Source organism: Sphaeramia orbicularis, chromosome 8 (genome assembly GCF_902148855.1).
Source record: "Sphaeramia orbicularis chromosome 8, fSphaOr1.1, whole genome shotgun sequence".
NCBI lineage: Eukaryota > Metazoa > Chordata > Actinopteri > Kurtiformes > Apogonidae > Sphaeramia > Sphaeramia orbicularis.
Genome location: NC_043964.1, coordinates 20,361,329 through 20,379,167, shown reverse-complemented (window position 1 = coordinate 20,379,167; position 17,839 = coordinate 20,361,329). Strand labels below are relative to the sequence as shown.

General features: G+C 34.6%; 1 protein-coding gene across 1 annotated transcript; it reads left to right on the top strand.

Annotated features, from left to right (window-relative positions):
• The first annotated feature begins 5,159 nt into the window (after positions 1-5,159).
• Positions 5,160-15,853, top strand: hsd17b1 (hydroxysteroid (17-beta) dehydrogenase 1). Its single transcript, XM_030141724.1, has 6 exons — positions 5,160-5,256; positions 7,029-7,190; positions 8,440-8,619; positions 8,710-8,803; positions 13,115-13,298; positions 15,681-15,853. Exons 1-6 carry the CDS (start codon positions 5,160-5,162, stop codon positions 15,843-15,845), a joined length of 882 nt encoding a protein of 293 aa, XP_029997584.1. The 3' UTR covers positions 15,846-15,853.
• Positions 15,854-17,839: the final 1,986 nt, after the last annotated feature.

Genomic DNA, 17,839 nt, shown 5'->3' with positions numbered 1-17,839 from the left:
TCTTATCAATACATGTAAATAATTGGTGTAAAATACAGTTTGTCATCTTTTCATGGTCATCAGATATGACCCATTTGGACGTTCAGAGGCTCCATAGTGAACGTGGAAACACTGTCATCTTCTATAACAGTGATTCACCAGTAAAACCCATGGAGTTGGATTAATGATAGTAGATAGAAACACTTGTTTTTAGTTCACTTATTGATATCGTTGCTGAAAACGTCACTTTTTACTTCAGTTTTCTCTGTTTTTGATATAATATCCCTCAACTTTATTCTGAGCTTTAATGAACATCCACATGATCACTAAATTAAATACAGGAAAAAGTAGATTTTCACTGAAAAAAAAAGCAAAATACAGAGGATAATATCATAATAAATGGCGACAAATGACTGAAGAAAGGTTAAATCTAGAGGAAACTTTCATTTGGGAACTGACACAGAAGTAGCACTGGGTCTTTATGGGTCAAATGCCTGCTTTTTGGATATCAAAGGTTGCCAGTCGATGTTCTATGTGTTTACTTCAGTTCCATCTGACAGACAAATATGGCCGTATATATACATATTACGAAACAGCTAGAACTCAGCAACGAGGTCAGTCAGTTCAGGACAACACAATGCCTGTAGGTATTTGAAAGAAGTTCAAGGCTTGCTGATATCTGTCCCACAGACTCTGGGACAGCAGCCAAACTGATGCCATCTCAAGGGGAGGAACGCAACAAAATGGCAGGAAATTCCTACTTGCTCCCATCAGTAAAAGAAGTTCTTTCAAATCAGGCCGCTGAAACGCTGCAAAAAATATGTAGGCTTCTTAACGGAGCAGAATGGGATGGAAGCAAGTTGAAGCACAAAAAAAGTCAACTAGGCATGAAGCAGGAAGAACAGAGTCAGAGGAAATACCATATATATCAGAACTGTTTAATAATCTAAGCACCAGCAGCTTTGAAGTGGAGCTGAATAATAACTTCCATGTAAGAATTATGTAACAGAACAAACCCTGTTGCATAGTTTATAACCTAAATGATCCTTCGTGGGAATAAAATGGTTCTTTCAACTTATGTTCTTGCTAAGTTCATCATGACTAGACTTGATACAAATTTTAAGAGCAAGAAAAAAAAAAAAAAATCATGAGATTAGTGGTTTGTACCAATGTTATTAACGAAAACTAACGAAATGACGAAAACTAGAATTGAAAAAACATTTTCGTTAACTGAAATAAATAAAAACTATAATTAAAAGAAAAAACGATAACTGAAACTGTATTGTGTGCTTACAAAACTAACTAAAATGTATAAAAATTATGGATAAAATTCCCTTCATTTTTTTCTTTGTCAATATGAAAGCAATTTATTTTGCTCTAGCAATTTTAGCTAGCAGCACCATACAACACTTCACGGTCCTTCTCTTCTTATCACTTGTTTAGAGTCATCTTCTCGTCCCCACTCTACCGCCAACATGGAGACTAAAGTTGGGAGAAAACAGAGTCCTGTCTGCGATTTATGTGAATACGATGGCGAAGAAGATAAAAGATACGACAAAACTAAAATTAATACTAAAACTAAACCAAAACTAAGCATTTAGAAAAAAACTAAAATTAATAAAAACTTGCAAACCTGCTCTAAAAACAAATTAAAACTAACTGAATTAGAAGGGAAAAAAGTAAAAACTAAATAATGAAAAATCCAAAACTATTATAACCTTGGTTTGTACCTGAAATTTTACCACCGTCCAGTGAAAAGGTACTTACACACATGTGATGAATCACATTACATATTTTCCAGTTCACTCCTTAGAACTTGTGTGATGGATTATTTGCACTGAGTAACACACACTTCTGGACCTGAACTCTGGTTGGACTCTGATTTCCTTTTAGTTTCCATGGGATGCAGCTGCATTTTGATTTTGGTATAAATATTCAGATATAACGTCTTTGTTTCGAATGCATAAAACCCAAAATGTTTGTCGTCACAGGTGGCAGGACTTTAGATTTATGTGGATGTGTTCAGACAATGGAAAGTCTAAAGGGAGAATTTTGGCTGAGTTTTTACTTGAGTCTCCTCAGCCTCGAACTACATCTTTTTTCGCTTTGTCAAACACTTAGCTGCATTTCTAGCATTTATGGGCTGATTACCCCTCTCCTCAATTAAAAGGTTAATTTACTTTTTCCAAGCTTTATTTGCAGATTTGGACAGAGATGTTGATGCAAACACTATGAATTGAGGCACATTTTATAGGATCTTAAAGACAAGGGATGATTTCATGACAGATCCCTTCACAGAATCTGCTTTTGTTTTTGTTTTTTTTAACCTTTATTTAACCAGGTCCCATTGAGATGGAGGTTCTCTTTTTCACGTGAGACCTGGCCAAGGTGGCAGGTAGATACAGTTGCGGAAAAATTTTTAGATCATCAAAAGTCATCCAAAACAATGGTTATGCAATCAAGTACTAACTCCTGTGCGTATCATGTGACTAAAACAGACAGAAAAGAAAACATGGAATGCCTCAAAGCAATGTTTTTGTCAGTCAGCCATAGATATTGAAGTAAGAACTGAAGTGATTTTGGTTATTATCAAGAAAACATGGAAAATGGCTCTGAAATTAAACTCTTACGAGCTATTTTTGTTGTTATTATTATATTTGTCCAAACAAATATACTTTTAGTACTACCGGGCATTAAAATGAACAAGAAACTGAAGAAAACAAGGGGTGGTCTAATCATTTTTTCTGCGACTGTATGCTGGTTTTTTTTCATTATTGACCTTAATTTTTCTTTTTCTTTTTTTTTTTTTTGAAAGCTGATATAAGATATTTGATCAGGCACCTGTGTGGGCAGCACTTGAAGTTCAGTAAATGTTAAAAGAGTACCTTTAATTGTACCAGGCATTAAAATGAACAAGAAATTGATGAAAACAAGGGGTGGTCTAATAATTTTTTCCACAGCTGTATATTGGTTTTTTTTTAATATCTACCTTGATGTTTTTTTTTTGTTTTGAAAGCCAATATAAGATATTTAATCAGGCACCTGTGTGGGCAGCACTTGAAGTTCAATAAATGTTAAAAAAGTACCTTTAATTGTACCAGGCATTAAAATGAACAAGAAATTGATGAAAACAAGGGGTGGTCTAATAATTTTTTCCACAGCTGTATATTGATTTTTTTTAATATCTACCTTGATGGGTTTTTTTGTTTCGAAAGCCGATATAAGATATTTAATCAGGCACCTGTGTGGGTAGCACCTGAAGTTCAATAAATGTTAAAAGAGTACTATGTGTACATGTATTTATAATTTCATTTCTTTGCTGCATAAAAATCTTAATTATCTGAGTGTTTCGGTCAATGCACTTTACAAAAAAAAAAGAAAAAAAATGACCTTAAATATCGGCCTCAAATATCGACTGCAGATATCAGCCATCAGCTGACCAAATTTTTTGAAAATCTGCATCGGCCTTTGACAAACCCTTATCAGCCGGCCTCTACAGCTCATACAGTCACATCATTACACTTTACAATAAAAGCATTTGCAAACACAGACACACACACACGAAACAATCATTCAAAAATATTTCCAGACCAACAGCCTTGATTCCAAGGATTTCACTCTCTTTCAAACCTTAAATGGGAATGTCCCTGAATCACTCTTCCTATGGAGTGCCTCACAGTGATGCCTATAATTTGTCAAAGACTGAGGTTTTGCTGCCACCTGCTGACTGTATCATCATTACAAGTAACAGACTAATGCTGCCGCAGTGGAAAAAAGGTTTTGGATACCACATGCATTTGTCAAATATTGCATTAAGAATCACTCTGAAGTCACTGAACTCTGTCAAACATTGTTCCATTCTCCGCACGCTCCCTTCTGCACGTGCTCAGTTCTGTCGAGGTCAAAGCAGGACGTTTCAGCAAGATAATGAAACACATCCAGGACATGATATGTTCAAACTATCAAGAATTTAGATTTGTAATTTTGCCGGTTGTGTCAGTCTGATGCAGCCACACAGTTTGAAACATAAAAAAGATTTTTATTATAATATTTGAGATGAGGTAAAATGTTAAGGGTGTCAAAAGTTTTTTCCACTACTGTATATTGTAAAGATTGGAAAAGCAAAACTCTAATTTGTGATGTTAGGCTACATAAATAAAATTAAACTGAACTGAACAGAGATACAGTGATTTGAGCAGTATTTACAGCATTTTCTTGAGTAAAAATACACACACAATACTGTGAAAATACCTCACCATAAGTAACTTCACCAGTCAAAACCTTATATAAATAATATAAACATCCTCAGCAAAATGTACCGAAAATGTGAAAAGAAAAGGAGTCACTGTGCAGTAAAATGGTCCCTTTATATGATGCTTTAGACTCATATTATAGCTGCATTAATCTATGTGATGTGTTTTTCTGCTGTAGATGTTTAATCTTAAAATGATGTAATTATTTCATGATGTTTGGTAGTTTAACCTAATGCAAGACATCATGTTTTCTAAGGTCTCAGAGTTGATTTTCTCGAGAACCACAAATATAAAAATAAACAATTAAAAATCAACCTTTTATTAGTTCAGAAAAACAGCCTTGTGATGTTACATTTTTCAGTTAATCAAGAAGATTTAGAAGAAATGTGGACAAAAAAATGTAAGAACAACTGTCAGACAAACATCCAGGGCATGACATTATTTTTTCTTGTAAACAATAAACCAAAAAAAAAACAAAACAAAACAAAAAAAAAAAACAATTGCATAATAATAATTTACAATATAATAATAATAATAATAATAATAATAATAATAATAATAATAATAATAATAATAATAATTTTGCATTTATTTGTGTCTGTCTGATGCAGCCACACCTTTCGAAAAACACAAAACAGACTGATTTTAAGGGTATTCATAAACTTTTTTTTCCACTACTATGAATGCTGTGGGTTTCCTGTACACTAAGATAAATATTCAGTCACACATTCAAGTTTCTCACAGGTCTCAAAGAAACATCACCGTCAAGGGCATGAGAAAGATGGGAGGACTCCAGGTGGCTGATAGCAAAAAGATGTTTGGACCGACGTAGCCTACATAGGAAGGTTTAAGAAACACCGTAGACTTTTCTGGATGGTCTATCCCTAACTGTGTTTCACTTTGAGGTGTTGTCTTCACGGAGCTTCCATGGACAAGAAGGTGGTGCTGATCACAGGCTGTTCCTCTGGGATTGGACTCAGCCTGGCCGTCCGACTGGCCTCTGACCCCAAGAAAACATATAAAGGTAACCATGGCAATAGGCATCATACTCATTTCTATCTTCTATCTTTTACCCAGTGCTACTTTTGTGTCAGTTCCCAAATGAAATTTTCTCTATATTTAACCTTTCTTAAGCCATTCATCTCCATTGATTAGAATATTATCTTCGGGTCAAAACACAGTAATGTCCCGTCAGAGAGCGAACTTTAATTGATTCCCATTCCCAACTTTTACTTCAATATAAAGTAGCTTCTTGTTTTGGATAATCCCCTATGGTCCAACTAAAGCAAAAATGAATTTAAAAGTAACAAGTGTTCAGAGAACGCAAACCTCTACCAAGCACCTCGAATGGTGTGCATGTGTGGATTGACTCTTTCTTTTTAAATTAAACAGTTTCGAGGTTGTTCCATACAACAGAAAAAGTTGAAGGTTGGTACCAGTCATGTGTATGTCAAATTATATGAAATTCCAATCAATATCTGTTGAGTTATAATGAAAAATGTGTGGTAAATGGGATTTTCAATGTTAAATTGAAATGTCCACAGAGTCCACATTCCACAGTGGATGTGGACAATTTTGTGCCAGATACAAGATATTCTTATAAACTACGGGTGTATCAAATTGGAGGCTAATCAGAGTCGTTTTGAATTTTTTATGAATTTTCGAAAATCGCTCAATGATGACAGGAAAAATTGTAGATTTTGTGACCTTGCTGTGACCTTGAACTTTGGCCTACTTGGCCCAAAATTGAATGGGTTGGTCCCAGGGCCTAGGCCTATCTGTGGGCACAATTTGGTAAAGATGGTTGGAATAGTTTTCCCGTAAAGTTGCTTAAAAACAAACAAGCAAACAAACATGCAAGCAAACAAACACACAAAGCAAAGTGATCACAATACCTCCTGGTGGAGGTACACTACCAGGCAAAAGTTTGGACTCACCTGGTTTTTCTTTATTTTTATGACTATTTTCATTGTAGATTCTCACTGAAGGCATCAAAACTATGAATGAACACATATGGAATTATGTAGTTTAAAAAGGTGTGACAAAACTCAAAGCATGTTTTATATTTTAGATTCTTCAAAATAGCCACGTTTTGCTTTTATTACTGCTTTGTGCATTCTTGGCATTCTCTCGATGAGTTTCATGAGGTAGTCACCTGAAGTGTTTTCCAAAAGTCTTGAAGGAGTTCCAAATGATGCTGAGAACTTGTTGGCCATCTGTGGTCCATCTCATGTCATTTAAATAAGAAGGTGAGTCCAAACTTTTGCCTGGTAGTGTACAAATGTGGGTCATTTAGCAACACTAATCTGCCAAATTGTCTCTAAAATGTCCTGTCAGAGAGATTTCAAATACTGTGTTTTGACCCCATCTATATTTGCATTTAATCAGTATAAATCATGTATTTTCCAGTATGTAATTCATGATCATGTAGATGTTCATAAAAGCTCAGATTAAAGTTGAGGGTTTTTATATCAGAAATAGAGAAAACTGCATAAAAAGTGACTTTCAGTAAAATCTATCATTTACTGAACGTAAACTAAGCACCTCCATCCACTGTCACTGATCCAACTCCATGGGTTTTATTGGTGAATCAATGTTGTAGAAGATGATGGCGTTTCCACGGTAACTACGGAGCCTCTGAATGTCCAAATGGGTCATATCTGATGATCATGAAAAGATGACAAACTGTATTTTACCTCAGTTATTTCCATGGATTGATAAGAATAGTGGATCAACAGGTATTAAACAGTTTAGGTCAGTACTTAAAACCATCACAAAGCCTTACTGTCTTTCCAGTCTATGCTACAATGAGGAACTTGACCAAGAAGGAGCGTCTTTTGGACTGCATAAAAGGCCTGCACCAGGACACCTTGGATATTCTCCAAATGGACGTGACTGATCGCACGTCCATCCTGAACGCACGGGACAAGATTGTAGAGAAGCGAGTGGACATCCTGGGTAGGCACCGGTATCACTGCGCTCTCATTACAGTCACGGAAAAAATTATTAGACCATCAAAAGTCATCAAAAACAATGGTTATGCAATCAAATACTAACTCCTGTGTGTATCATGTGACTAAAACAGACAGAAAAGAAAACATGGAATGCCTAAAAGCACTGTTTTTGTCAGTACAATGCCATAGCTATTGATGTAAGAACTGAAGTGATTTTGGTTATTATCAAGAAAACATGGAAAATGGATAGATATCAGCTCTGAAATTAAACTACTGTGAGCTACTTTTGTTGTTGTCATTATGTTTGTCCAAACAAATGTACCTTTTGTTGTACCAGGCATTAAAATGAACAAGAAATTAGAGAAAACCAGGGTGGTCTAATGATTTTTTCCACGACTGTACACTGTAAAAAAAAAAATCTGTAATTTAACATAATTTTCAGTTTATTTTACAGATTTTTCCTTTATTTTTAAAATACAAGAAAATATCAGTGAAATGACAAAAACAGACTGTGATTTTACATGTCAAATGTAAAATAACATGAAAAAACTGTAACTGTGAATAACCAGAAAATTTCCATTTTTTTAAAACAATTTTTTTCTTTTTTTCACAGAAAAATACAGTTAAAATACATTTGCAAATGTATTGGAATTTCACAAATATTTCTTTTCTATTCATGAGATTAAACTGTTAACTTAAAGTTTAATACTGTAAAAAAAAAAAAAATAAAACGAGATAAAATTACTGACAATTAACTATAAAAGAAGTATTTGTTCTGTAAGTTTAACAAGACTTGTTTGTTAATTGACAAATATCTTGCGTAATTACAACAAAAATGTTGAATAAATGTATTTTTGTGAATGTATTATATGTATAAGCACCGATAAACTGTCCAAATACAGTTTTTATCAGTGGATTGTAAAACTTAGTCTCATTGAAAATTATATATATATATATATTTATAGGTAATTTGATTGTTTTAATACATGAAAATATTCTTTATTAAACATTTAAAAAAAAAAACAAACAAAAAAAAATAAATAAAACAAAGCAAAATCTCATGTAAAGTTAGGGCAAAAATCTGTATTTTATGGAAAATTACCGTATTTTTATGAGATGGTTATTTTCCATTATTTCCCAGTATTTTTTCGGCACCCCCGCTGCCGGAATATTACTGTTTTTTTTTTTTTTTTTTTAAATAGTGTAGGGTTGTGATTCCTGTGAGTTAATGCCTTTATCCTCACTATTCCCAGTGTGTAATGCTGGGGTCGGTTTGATGGGGCCTCTGGAGGTGCAGTCCATGGATGTGATGAGGCAGATTCTGGATGTCAACCTCCTGGGAACCATCCAGACCATCCAAGCCTTCCTGCCGGACATGAAGGCCCAGGGTGAAGGTCGTATCCTGGTGACAGGCAGCACCGGAGGGCTTCATGGTGAGAGGAGGCAATGCATGTTCAAATATTCCACTGAAATGTGTGAAACTGGTAAAATAAGCCCTCCTGGTGCTTCATTATCTCTTACAGGTCTGCCTTTTAATGAAGTCTACTGTGCGAGCAAATTTGCAGTAGAGGGAGCATGTGAGAGTTTGGCTGTCCTCCTGAAACACTTCAATATCCAGTGAGTTTCAAGTTTGCAGGGTCAACCAGGTTTTCCCTGATCATCTCTGGTCCTGCTTCTCTCCTGCCTCTATCGTCATCGCTCATTTATCCATATAGTTATTTATTTATTTATTTTTTAAAAATCCATAGAGTTGTGATGATGAATGAATGAATGGAATCTTTATTTCGAACATGAAGACAGTGAAATCAAAACAACAATCAACCAACAAAACATAAGTACTGGTACATACATGATTGATAAGCAAACAAACAACAAAATAAATAAATAAATTAATAATAATAGTAATAGTAAATAAATAATAATAATAATAATAATAATAATAATAATAATAATAATAATAATATAAATAAAACAAATGAAATTAAATTATACATGCTCGAAAAGGAGTAGGAAGACGTAAAAACTTATGTACTCCTACCCCCAATTTCTATTCCTTATGATCATTATATAGCAATTATTTTGTATGAATAATAATAATAATAATAATAATAAAAACAATAAAAATAATAGTATAACAATATCACACATCCTTTTTCCTATATACATTAATATGATAATGCCCATTTACAACTTTTCCTACCAGATATTAATAAAAACTAAAAAGAACAAAAACAAAACAAAAACAAACAAAAACACATATACATATATAATATAAATACATATAATATTCTAAATTGTCCTATATAGTAACAACATATTCATATATCCATATTTAAACTAGATATTGCATATGTGGCAAAGCCCCACTATGATGTTTATTACATAGTTACATAGATGGTAGTGGTTTCTATTATTAGTACTAACAGCTGCAGTAGTAGTAGATCCACTGTTTATACTTGTATTTGTTGTAGTAGTATTAGCAATTATGGACATTTGTTCTAACTGTTGGTAATTATACGAACACCAGTTGTTTTGGTTGAAGGGTTATTGTAATCGTTTTGTCGTCTGTCCATCCATCTGTCTGTCCATTCAACAACATAACTGCATTATTTGAAGAATGTATTGTGATATCTGCACCAAATTTATACTGTGGATACATCTTGGCATGGAGCAGAGGCCTATCAAAAATAGGTCACCTTGACTTACTTTTTCAAAGTCAAATGGCCTTGTGCCTTGTGCAGTCATAATATCTGATTACTTTCACATATACATGTAAGTATGTAATAAGTTTTACACAAAGACAATAGGGAGTAACTTTAACCCTTTCATGCATACTGGTCACTACAGTGGGCAGTTATTCTACAGCTGCTCTCTTATATATTAAAGTAAAGTAAAGTAAAGTAAATTTTATTTATAGAGCACTTTTCACAGACAGAGTCACAAAGTGCTTTATCAATTCAAATCAGAATCAAATTAAGTTTACAGAGACCCAACAGAATCCTTCAGGGGCAAACACTTGTGATTGGTGACAGTGGCGAGGAAAAACTTCCCTTTAACGGGCAGAAACCTCGAGCAGACCCAGACTCCTGAAGGATGGACATCTGCCTTGACCAGTTGGGGTTAAAGAGAGAGAGAGAGAGTAAAGGAGGAGAAAAGAGAGAGCGATAGAGATATAGAGAGACTGGGGGGGGGGATGACACATGGAGTACGTTATGATGAATACATAGAGTGTAATCAGTCTGTGGTGGTCCTGGGTCAGGTGGGAGACTAAAAAGCCTTTTTGAACAGGAGGGTTTTGAGGTGTTTCTTAAAGCTCTCTACAGAGTCCATGGACCGTAGGTGTAGAGGCAGGTCATTCCATAGACGTGGTGCCACAGCTTTAAAAGACCTGTCACCGCGTGTGCTAAAACAGGTCCGTGGAACCATCAGCAGGTGCTGTCCTGAAGACCTCAAGCTACGAGTCGAGCTGTAGGGCTGGATCAGGGAAGCAATGTATGCAGGGGCCTGGCCATGTAGGGCCCGGAAAGTTAGCACAAGAATTTTGAAATGAAGACGATATAGAACAGGGAGCCAGTGGAGAGATTTAAGGATGGGAGTGATGTGGGTTCTCCTGTTTGTGCGGGTCAGGAGCCTGGCAGCAGAGTTCTGGACAAACTGTAGACGGGCCAGCTCCTTCTTGTTTAAGCATGTAAACAGGCTGTTGCAGTAGTCTAAGCGAGAAGATACGAAAGCGTGAACGATCATCTCGAGCTCATTTGTGGACACCATAGATCTGAGTTTGGAGATGTTGCGTAGGTGGAAGAAACAGTTTTTGACTAGGTGTTTGGAGTAGAATTCTAAAGACATGTCCTGGTCAAAGATATTCATATTCATATTCATGGGTTTTGATGTTTTAGTTTCATATCAGCCAACACATTGGATGCTTATGCACCATCTCATACACTGACATTGAAAACATTACTGTAACTTTGCTCTTCTTGATAAACCTGATCTACCATGTTCAAGTGTAAATCAATTCCTTGTTATTGTTATTAGACTGTAATTAACATTTTTTTATTTTTTTGGCATATTATCTTCATGAAGTGAGTAATGACTAGTATTAGAGTACACTACAAACAAAAAGTTAAGAATATTTCTGTTTTTTGGTAATTTTTTGGGTCATTTTTGCCATTCGTAAATAAAACTATGTCTGGTCAATAAAAACAATTGTTTCAATTCAATCCACACAAAAAAGTAAAAAGTGTTGTGCAAAAATCCCAAATGAAAAAATAGGCCAAAAATTTAAAATATCCATAACTTTTAATTTGTAGTGAATGTTAAAATGTGAGAAAACATCAAGTTAGCAGCATTAAATGTTTTTATTTCGTAGTTTTCACACAGTATATCAGTAAATACATGTTTCTTTACTTTAAAAATTCAATGCACATTTTTGCAACTCCATGAAAAATGGCTTCATAAAAAAAGAATAATAATCTCACTGTGTTTTTTAAATGCCTAAAGAGGAATAAAGAAAAAAAGTCTTAATTAATGTTCTCATAATTCATGCATGAAAGGGTTAAAGCACGTTATGTTTGACAGTTGTAGTGCAGTCTACTGTGCATCCATGTACAGTTGCGGAAAAAATTATTAGACCACCCCTTCTTTTCTTCAGTTTCTTGCTCATTTTAATGCCTGGTAGAACTAAAGGTACATTTGCTTGGACAAATATAATGATAACAACAAAAATAGCTCATAGTAGTTTAATTTCAGAGCTGATATCTAGCAGTTTTCCATGTTTTCTTGATAATAACCGAAATCACTTCAGTTCTTACATCAATATCTATGGCATTGTACTGACAAAAACAGTGCTTTTAGGCATTCCATGATGGTCTAATAATTTTTTCCGCAACTGTATCTCCCCCTATACCCCCCTTCTCCAAACTCTCTTTCTCTCTCTCTCTATCTTTAACCCCAACTGGTCAAGCCAGACGACCATCCTCCAGGTTTCTGGAGGCTCGTGATTTCTGCCTATTAAAAGGAAGTTTTTCTTCACCCCTGTCACCAAGTGTTTGCTCCTGGAGGATTCTGTTGGGTTTCTGTAAATTGGCTCAAGAGTCTGGTTTTGACCAGTTCTATATGTAAACTGTCATGAGATAACTTTTACGAGGGGGGGGCTGAAAAGTTCATAGCCTGACTAAGAAGGAGTTATTCCACAGCTGTGAAACTTGGCATACATTAAATCCAACCTCTCCTGATACTACCTGCATGGTTTCCTTCCAGATAAACCCACATTGGATAAATAATTTAGGACTTTGAAAAGTAGTACTACAGACATTCCATGAAAATGCTTGCTTTTCACCCCTCCCTCGTTCTCCCTACCCCTCTTGAATCCCTCTTCCCAGTTTTGCACAGTTGATAAAGCTGGAGCATCATCCCTATAGCAACCATGTCAGCATGAATGCCCTTATGAGCTAAGCCCTTTTTCTGCAGACATTTGATAAGACCATGGATGGTTCACCAAATTTTCAGTAGTCCTAAATTAATAATAATAATAATAATAATAATAATAATAATAATAATAATAATAATAATAATAATGGATTGGATTTTATATGGTGCTTTTCTAGACACCCAAAGCGCTTTATATTATTGATCCATTATTCATTCGCTCTCACATTCTCCCTCTCCAATGTGGGTTTATCTGGAAGGAAACCATGCAATTAGTATCAGGAGAGGTTGAATTTAATGTAAGCCAAGTTTCACAGCTGTGGAATAACTCCTTCCGAGTCAGGCTGTGAACTTTTCAGACCCCCCTTATATGTTATGATGTGACACTATATAAATAAATTTGATTTGATTTAACCATAAGTACTGTAAAATCTGTCTAATGTCTAATGTCTAATGTCTAATGTGAATGACCGCTCATGAACAAACTGCTCCATCCTGCAGTGTGAGTCTTATCGAGTGTGGTCCCGTCAACACTGACTTCCTGATCAACCTCCAGAAGGCAGAACTCGGGGACACGTCTCTGCAGAACGTCGATCCTCAAACACTCAGCCTCTATGAAAAATTCCTCCAGCATTGTGGCTCTGTTTTCCAAAACGCAGCCCAGGACACTGAGGACATTGTAAAGGTGCATGTCTACACAGTCTGTATTTTCCTCTTCATTCACTGCCTGGACTTTAGCTTTAGAGCAGTGGTTCTCAGCTGGTCTGGCTTCAGGACCCACTATCACCCCTAAATGACAAACCGTGACCCACACTGAGAACAGTTAAACTCCTCAAATGTATTTAATAAAAAGATTGTGTGTTTTGAACCTGAGATAATACAGAATATGTCAGTATGAAGACACAGCAGACAAGTTGAATGATAAACCAAACTGACCAGCAGGTGGTGATGCTGAAGACTGAAATATTCAATTTGACACGAAACTGGGTACATTTGAACCAAACCTAAAAAGTGCAGTCAGGTAAAAATGAAAAGTGCACTCAGTCACTTATTGAAGCATTAAACACACTGAGGTTTTGTCCTTAATATGTGTTGTAGTCGTTGTCACACCTGAGTTATGACATTATATTAATACAAACTTTTGGGTCTTATTTTATGCTGTGAAATGTCTTGTGTTAATTAGCATTACAGCGCATTACCGCCACCTATTGTTGGGGAGTGTGAAGGGGCGGCACTCAGCTCCATATAAAAATAAAATAAGTGGTTCCAGGTACAACAACCCCCCCCCCGCACGAATTGTAGCTTATTTTGGCATCATGCATGTGGTGATGTCAGCATATCAATTGCCTCTATGTGTCAAGTTTGAAGTAAACTGAAACAAAATTGATATTTTTGTAGACATGTGAAATCTTACCCATTATAAGTAAACGGGAGAAAAACAATAATGTAAAAAATTAATAAAAAATTTGAACTTTGACCTATTTTTCCAAAATATAATCACATCTATTCTGGGTCAGTGGCGCTCTATAAACCCAATTTGGTATGAATTCAACCAATAGTTTTGCTGCTACAGATGTGAAATTTTGCAGTTTATAAGTAAATGGGGAGAAAAAAGATTAAAAATTCCTAAAAAAAAAATTTAGCTTTTAGCTATTTTTCCCAAAATGTAATGACATTTATTCTGGATCACTGGATATCTATAAACCAAATTTGGTATGAATTCAACCAATAGTTTTCCTGCTACGGACATTTGAAATTTTGCCCACTATAAGTAAATAGGGAAAAAAAAGATTGTAAAAATTTATAAAAAATTTAAAGTTTGACCTGTTTTTCCCAAAATTTAATGGGATCTACTCAGCGTCACTGGCAATCTATAAACCAAATTTGGTATGAATTCATGCAATAGTTTTGCTGCTACAGATGTGAAATTTCGCCGATTCTAAGTAAATGAGGAAAAAAAAGATTTTAAAAATTCGTAAGAAATTTAAACTTTGACCTATTTTTCCCAAAATGTAATGACATTTATTCTGGGTCATTGGCAATCTATAAACCAAATTTAGTATGAATTCAACCAATAGTTTTGCTGCTACAGACATTTGAAATTTTGCCCATTATGAATAAATGGGGAGCAAAAAGATTAAAAATTCATAGAAAATTGAAACTTTGACCTATTTTTCCCAAAATGTAATGGGATCTATTCAGGGTCCCTGGCAATATAAACCAAATTTGGTATGATTTCAACCAACAATTTTGCTGCTACAGATATGTGAAATTTCGCAGATCATAAGTAAATGGGGAAAAAAAAAAGATTTTATAAATTCATAAAAAATTGAAACTTTGATATATTTTTCCCAAAATGTAATTGTATCTATTCTTGGTCACTGGCAATATATAAACCAAATTTGGTATGAATTCAACCAATAGTTTTGCTGCTACAGACATTTGAAATTTTGCCCACCATAAGTAAATGGGGAAAAAAAGATTTTAAAAATTCAAAAAAATGGAAACTTTGATCTATTTTTCCCAAAATGTAATGGGATCTATTCAGGGTCATTGTCAGTATATAAACCAAATTTGATATGAATTTAACCAGTAGTTTTGCTGCTAGAGTGTTAACAAAGAAACAAACAAAGAAACAAACTGAACCAAAAACAATACCCCTTTGCCTCCTCTTCAGGGGGCAGGGTAATAAAGTGCTAAATGAAGTTGATTTTTTGCAGTGGACAGCATGTTTTTTCTTTTTTATTGTTATTTCGGTTTGTTTTTGGGACAGTTTGTTTTTTTAAGTAAAGCTGCGACCCTTTTGTCCATTACAGAGAGCAGAAATGCATTACTAGGTCTTAAGAGGTTAATGTTCATAGTCTCTATCAGCTAAATTAATACATAAATAAAGCACTTGTTGCAGCTGAAACATATTAGTCACTGCAGTAATTATCCAGTGGAAGGATCAGAACTATTTACTTTGTTAAATCCAGGTGCAGACTTTTTTTAATTTTTTTTTTTTTTTTTGACCAGACATCAACAAGCAAGCAGTAACAGGTTGTACCATGTTTGTTTTGTCTCCTAGGTTTTCCTAGACGCCATCCAGTCCCCCAGCCCCGCGTTCAGATACTTCACCAGCGGTTTTGTGCCACCGCTCACTGAACTGAAGCTCACACATCCAGACGGTTTACAGTACATCAGTGCTATGAGCGATCACATTTTCTCAGATAACGAACAGCAGCGTCCATGAACTCTAAATCACACTAATATCCATGTATGCTCTGAACCATCTGTCTACTACTGCAACGGATGCACGGGTTAATATTTTGTGTCACGTTTTTTTTTAATTTGTCTTAGTCTAAAGGTGCTGCAGATGTTGCTCAACTGGAAAGGTCACTAAGTTCAGAGTTCTGTGAGCAAAGATTACTGGAACAAATGAGTCAGAGTCTGTTTTTGCTTTTCACTTATCAGCAGATCCTTATCACAAAAATTTAAGAATGGGCCAACTTCTGATTATTTGAGAAATACCCAAAACTATTACATTTCCAGTGATAAAAACAGCTTTGGCGGTCCAGTTTTTTCATAAAGTTCAAAGTAGAACTGTGGTAAATATTTGTAGTGAAATGGGTGTGTGATCCTGGACGGGTTATTCCTCATTCTTCTTTTAATGAACTCTTAAATACTTTCGTACTGTGTGATTCTTGTCTTTTCTTCTCTTTGTGACTTGGTCTAATTTGTTATATGGCTTTTTTTTTTTTAATTGATCCTCAGATATGAATAAAACAGCGACTATACATTTCATTTTTTTTCTGGTTCATCTGCCCATACATATACACATCCACATCTCACACAAATGGTAAAAAAATAATAATGTCTACACACATCTATTGGAGACCTTAACAGATATTAAACAAATAATGCATAATGAATTATTGCACAAACACTTTGGACAAATAAGTATAATGTTTAGCTGTAAAATCTTAATCTGCAAGTAATAATTTAGTTTTCCAATCTCGTATTTTTATTTCATCTATGTCATATAATACTCACCTGAGCCATGAACCCATTTGACAGCAGGAGTCGAAAATGACCCAAAAATGAAAATATACATTTACATTTAGATTAGATCAAGGGTGTCAAACTCATTTTAGTTCAGGGGTCACATTCACCCCAATATGATCTCAAGTGCACTGCAAAAATCTAAATCTTACCAAGTGTATTTTTCTCATTTCTAGTCAAAATATCTCATCACACTTGAAATTAGACATAATCACCTAAAGAGTAACTTTTCAGTGAGATATAAGAACTTATGTTTAGACAAGAGATCTTGAAAATCTTATTTCAAGACTTATTTTCAAGATTTTCACTTGTTCCATTGGCAGATTTTTTTTCTTAACTCAAGATTTTTTTATTTATTTATTTATTTTTTTTGCTTAATTCAAGCAAAAAAGTTAAAATTATCTTACATAGATTTTCAAGATCTATTGTCTAAAAATAAGTCCTTACATCTCACTGAGAAGTTACTCTTTAGGTGATTATGTCTTATTTTAAGTGTGATGAGATATTGTGACTAGAAATGAGAAAAATACACTTCGTAAGATTTTGACTTTTGCAGTGAATGAGAAACAAAACACAGTGGGAGAAGTTTATTGAGTTTAATTTTGACCTGGGCCTAAAATTCAAATATATTAAAACAGTGCTTGGCAGTAGATACAAGTTCGATGTTAGTGAGAGACATCTTAAAGTTTGTTCAGCGAGAGAGAACTTTCTCATCGCAAAGCATATTCCGATCTTGTGGTCCTGGTTGATTTCATTAACCCTATAACGCCAAACGTATCATATTTGATACATGAGTTTTGAAGCCCTCTACATGATCAGTGTGATATTTTTTTTCTTGAAAAACCTGATGTATACAATTAGATACATGCAATACACAGATAATCCACCAGGGGGGAAGAATTCATTCACCAGAGCCCTTTCTAGTGACACTACAAGACTGTCATTAATGAGGAAGGAGGCAGAACTTTGCCGATTTTGAAATGGAATTATCAATTTGTTAAACATGTTTGTGTTATATTACGTTTTTGTTCGTTCAAAAATGATAATATTTTAGCATTGAGACCCGATGTATCAAATATGATACAAAATTGAAACTCATACATGGAAAATGATATTTGAAAAATATTTTTTGGTTGTTCAGAAGGACCAATAAAGGCTCCAGTTTCAAAGAACTGGAATTTTCTG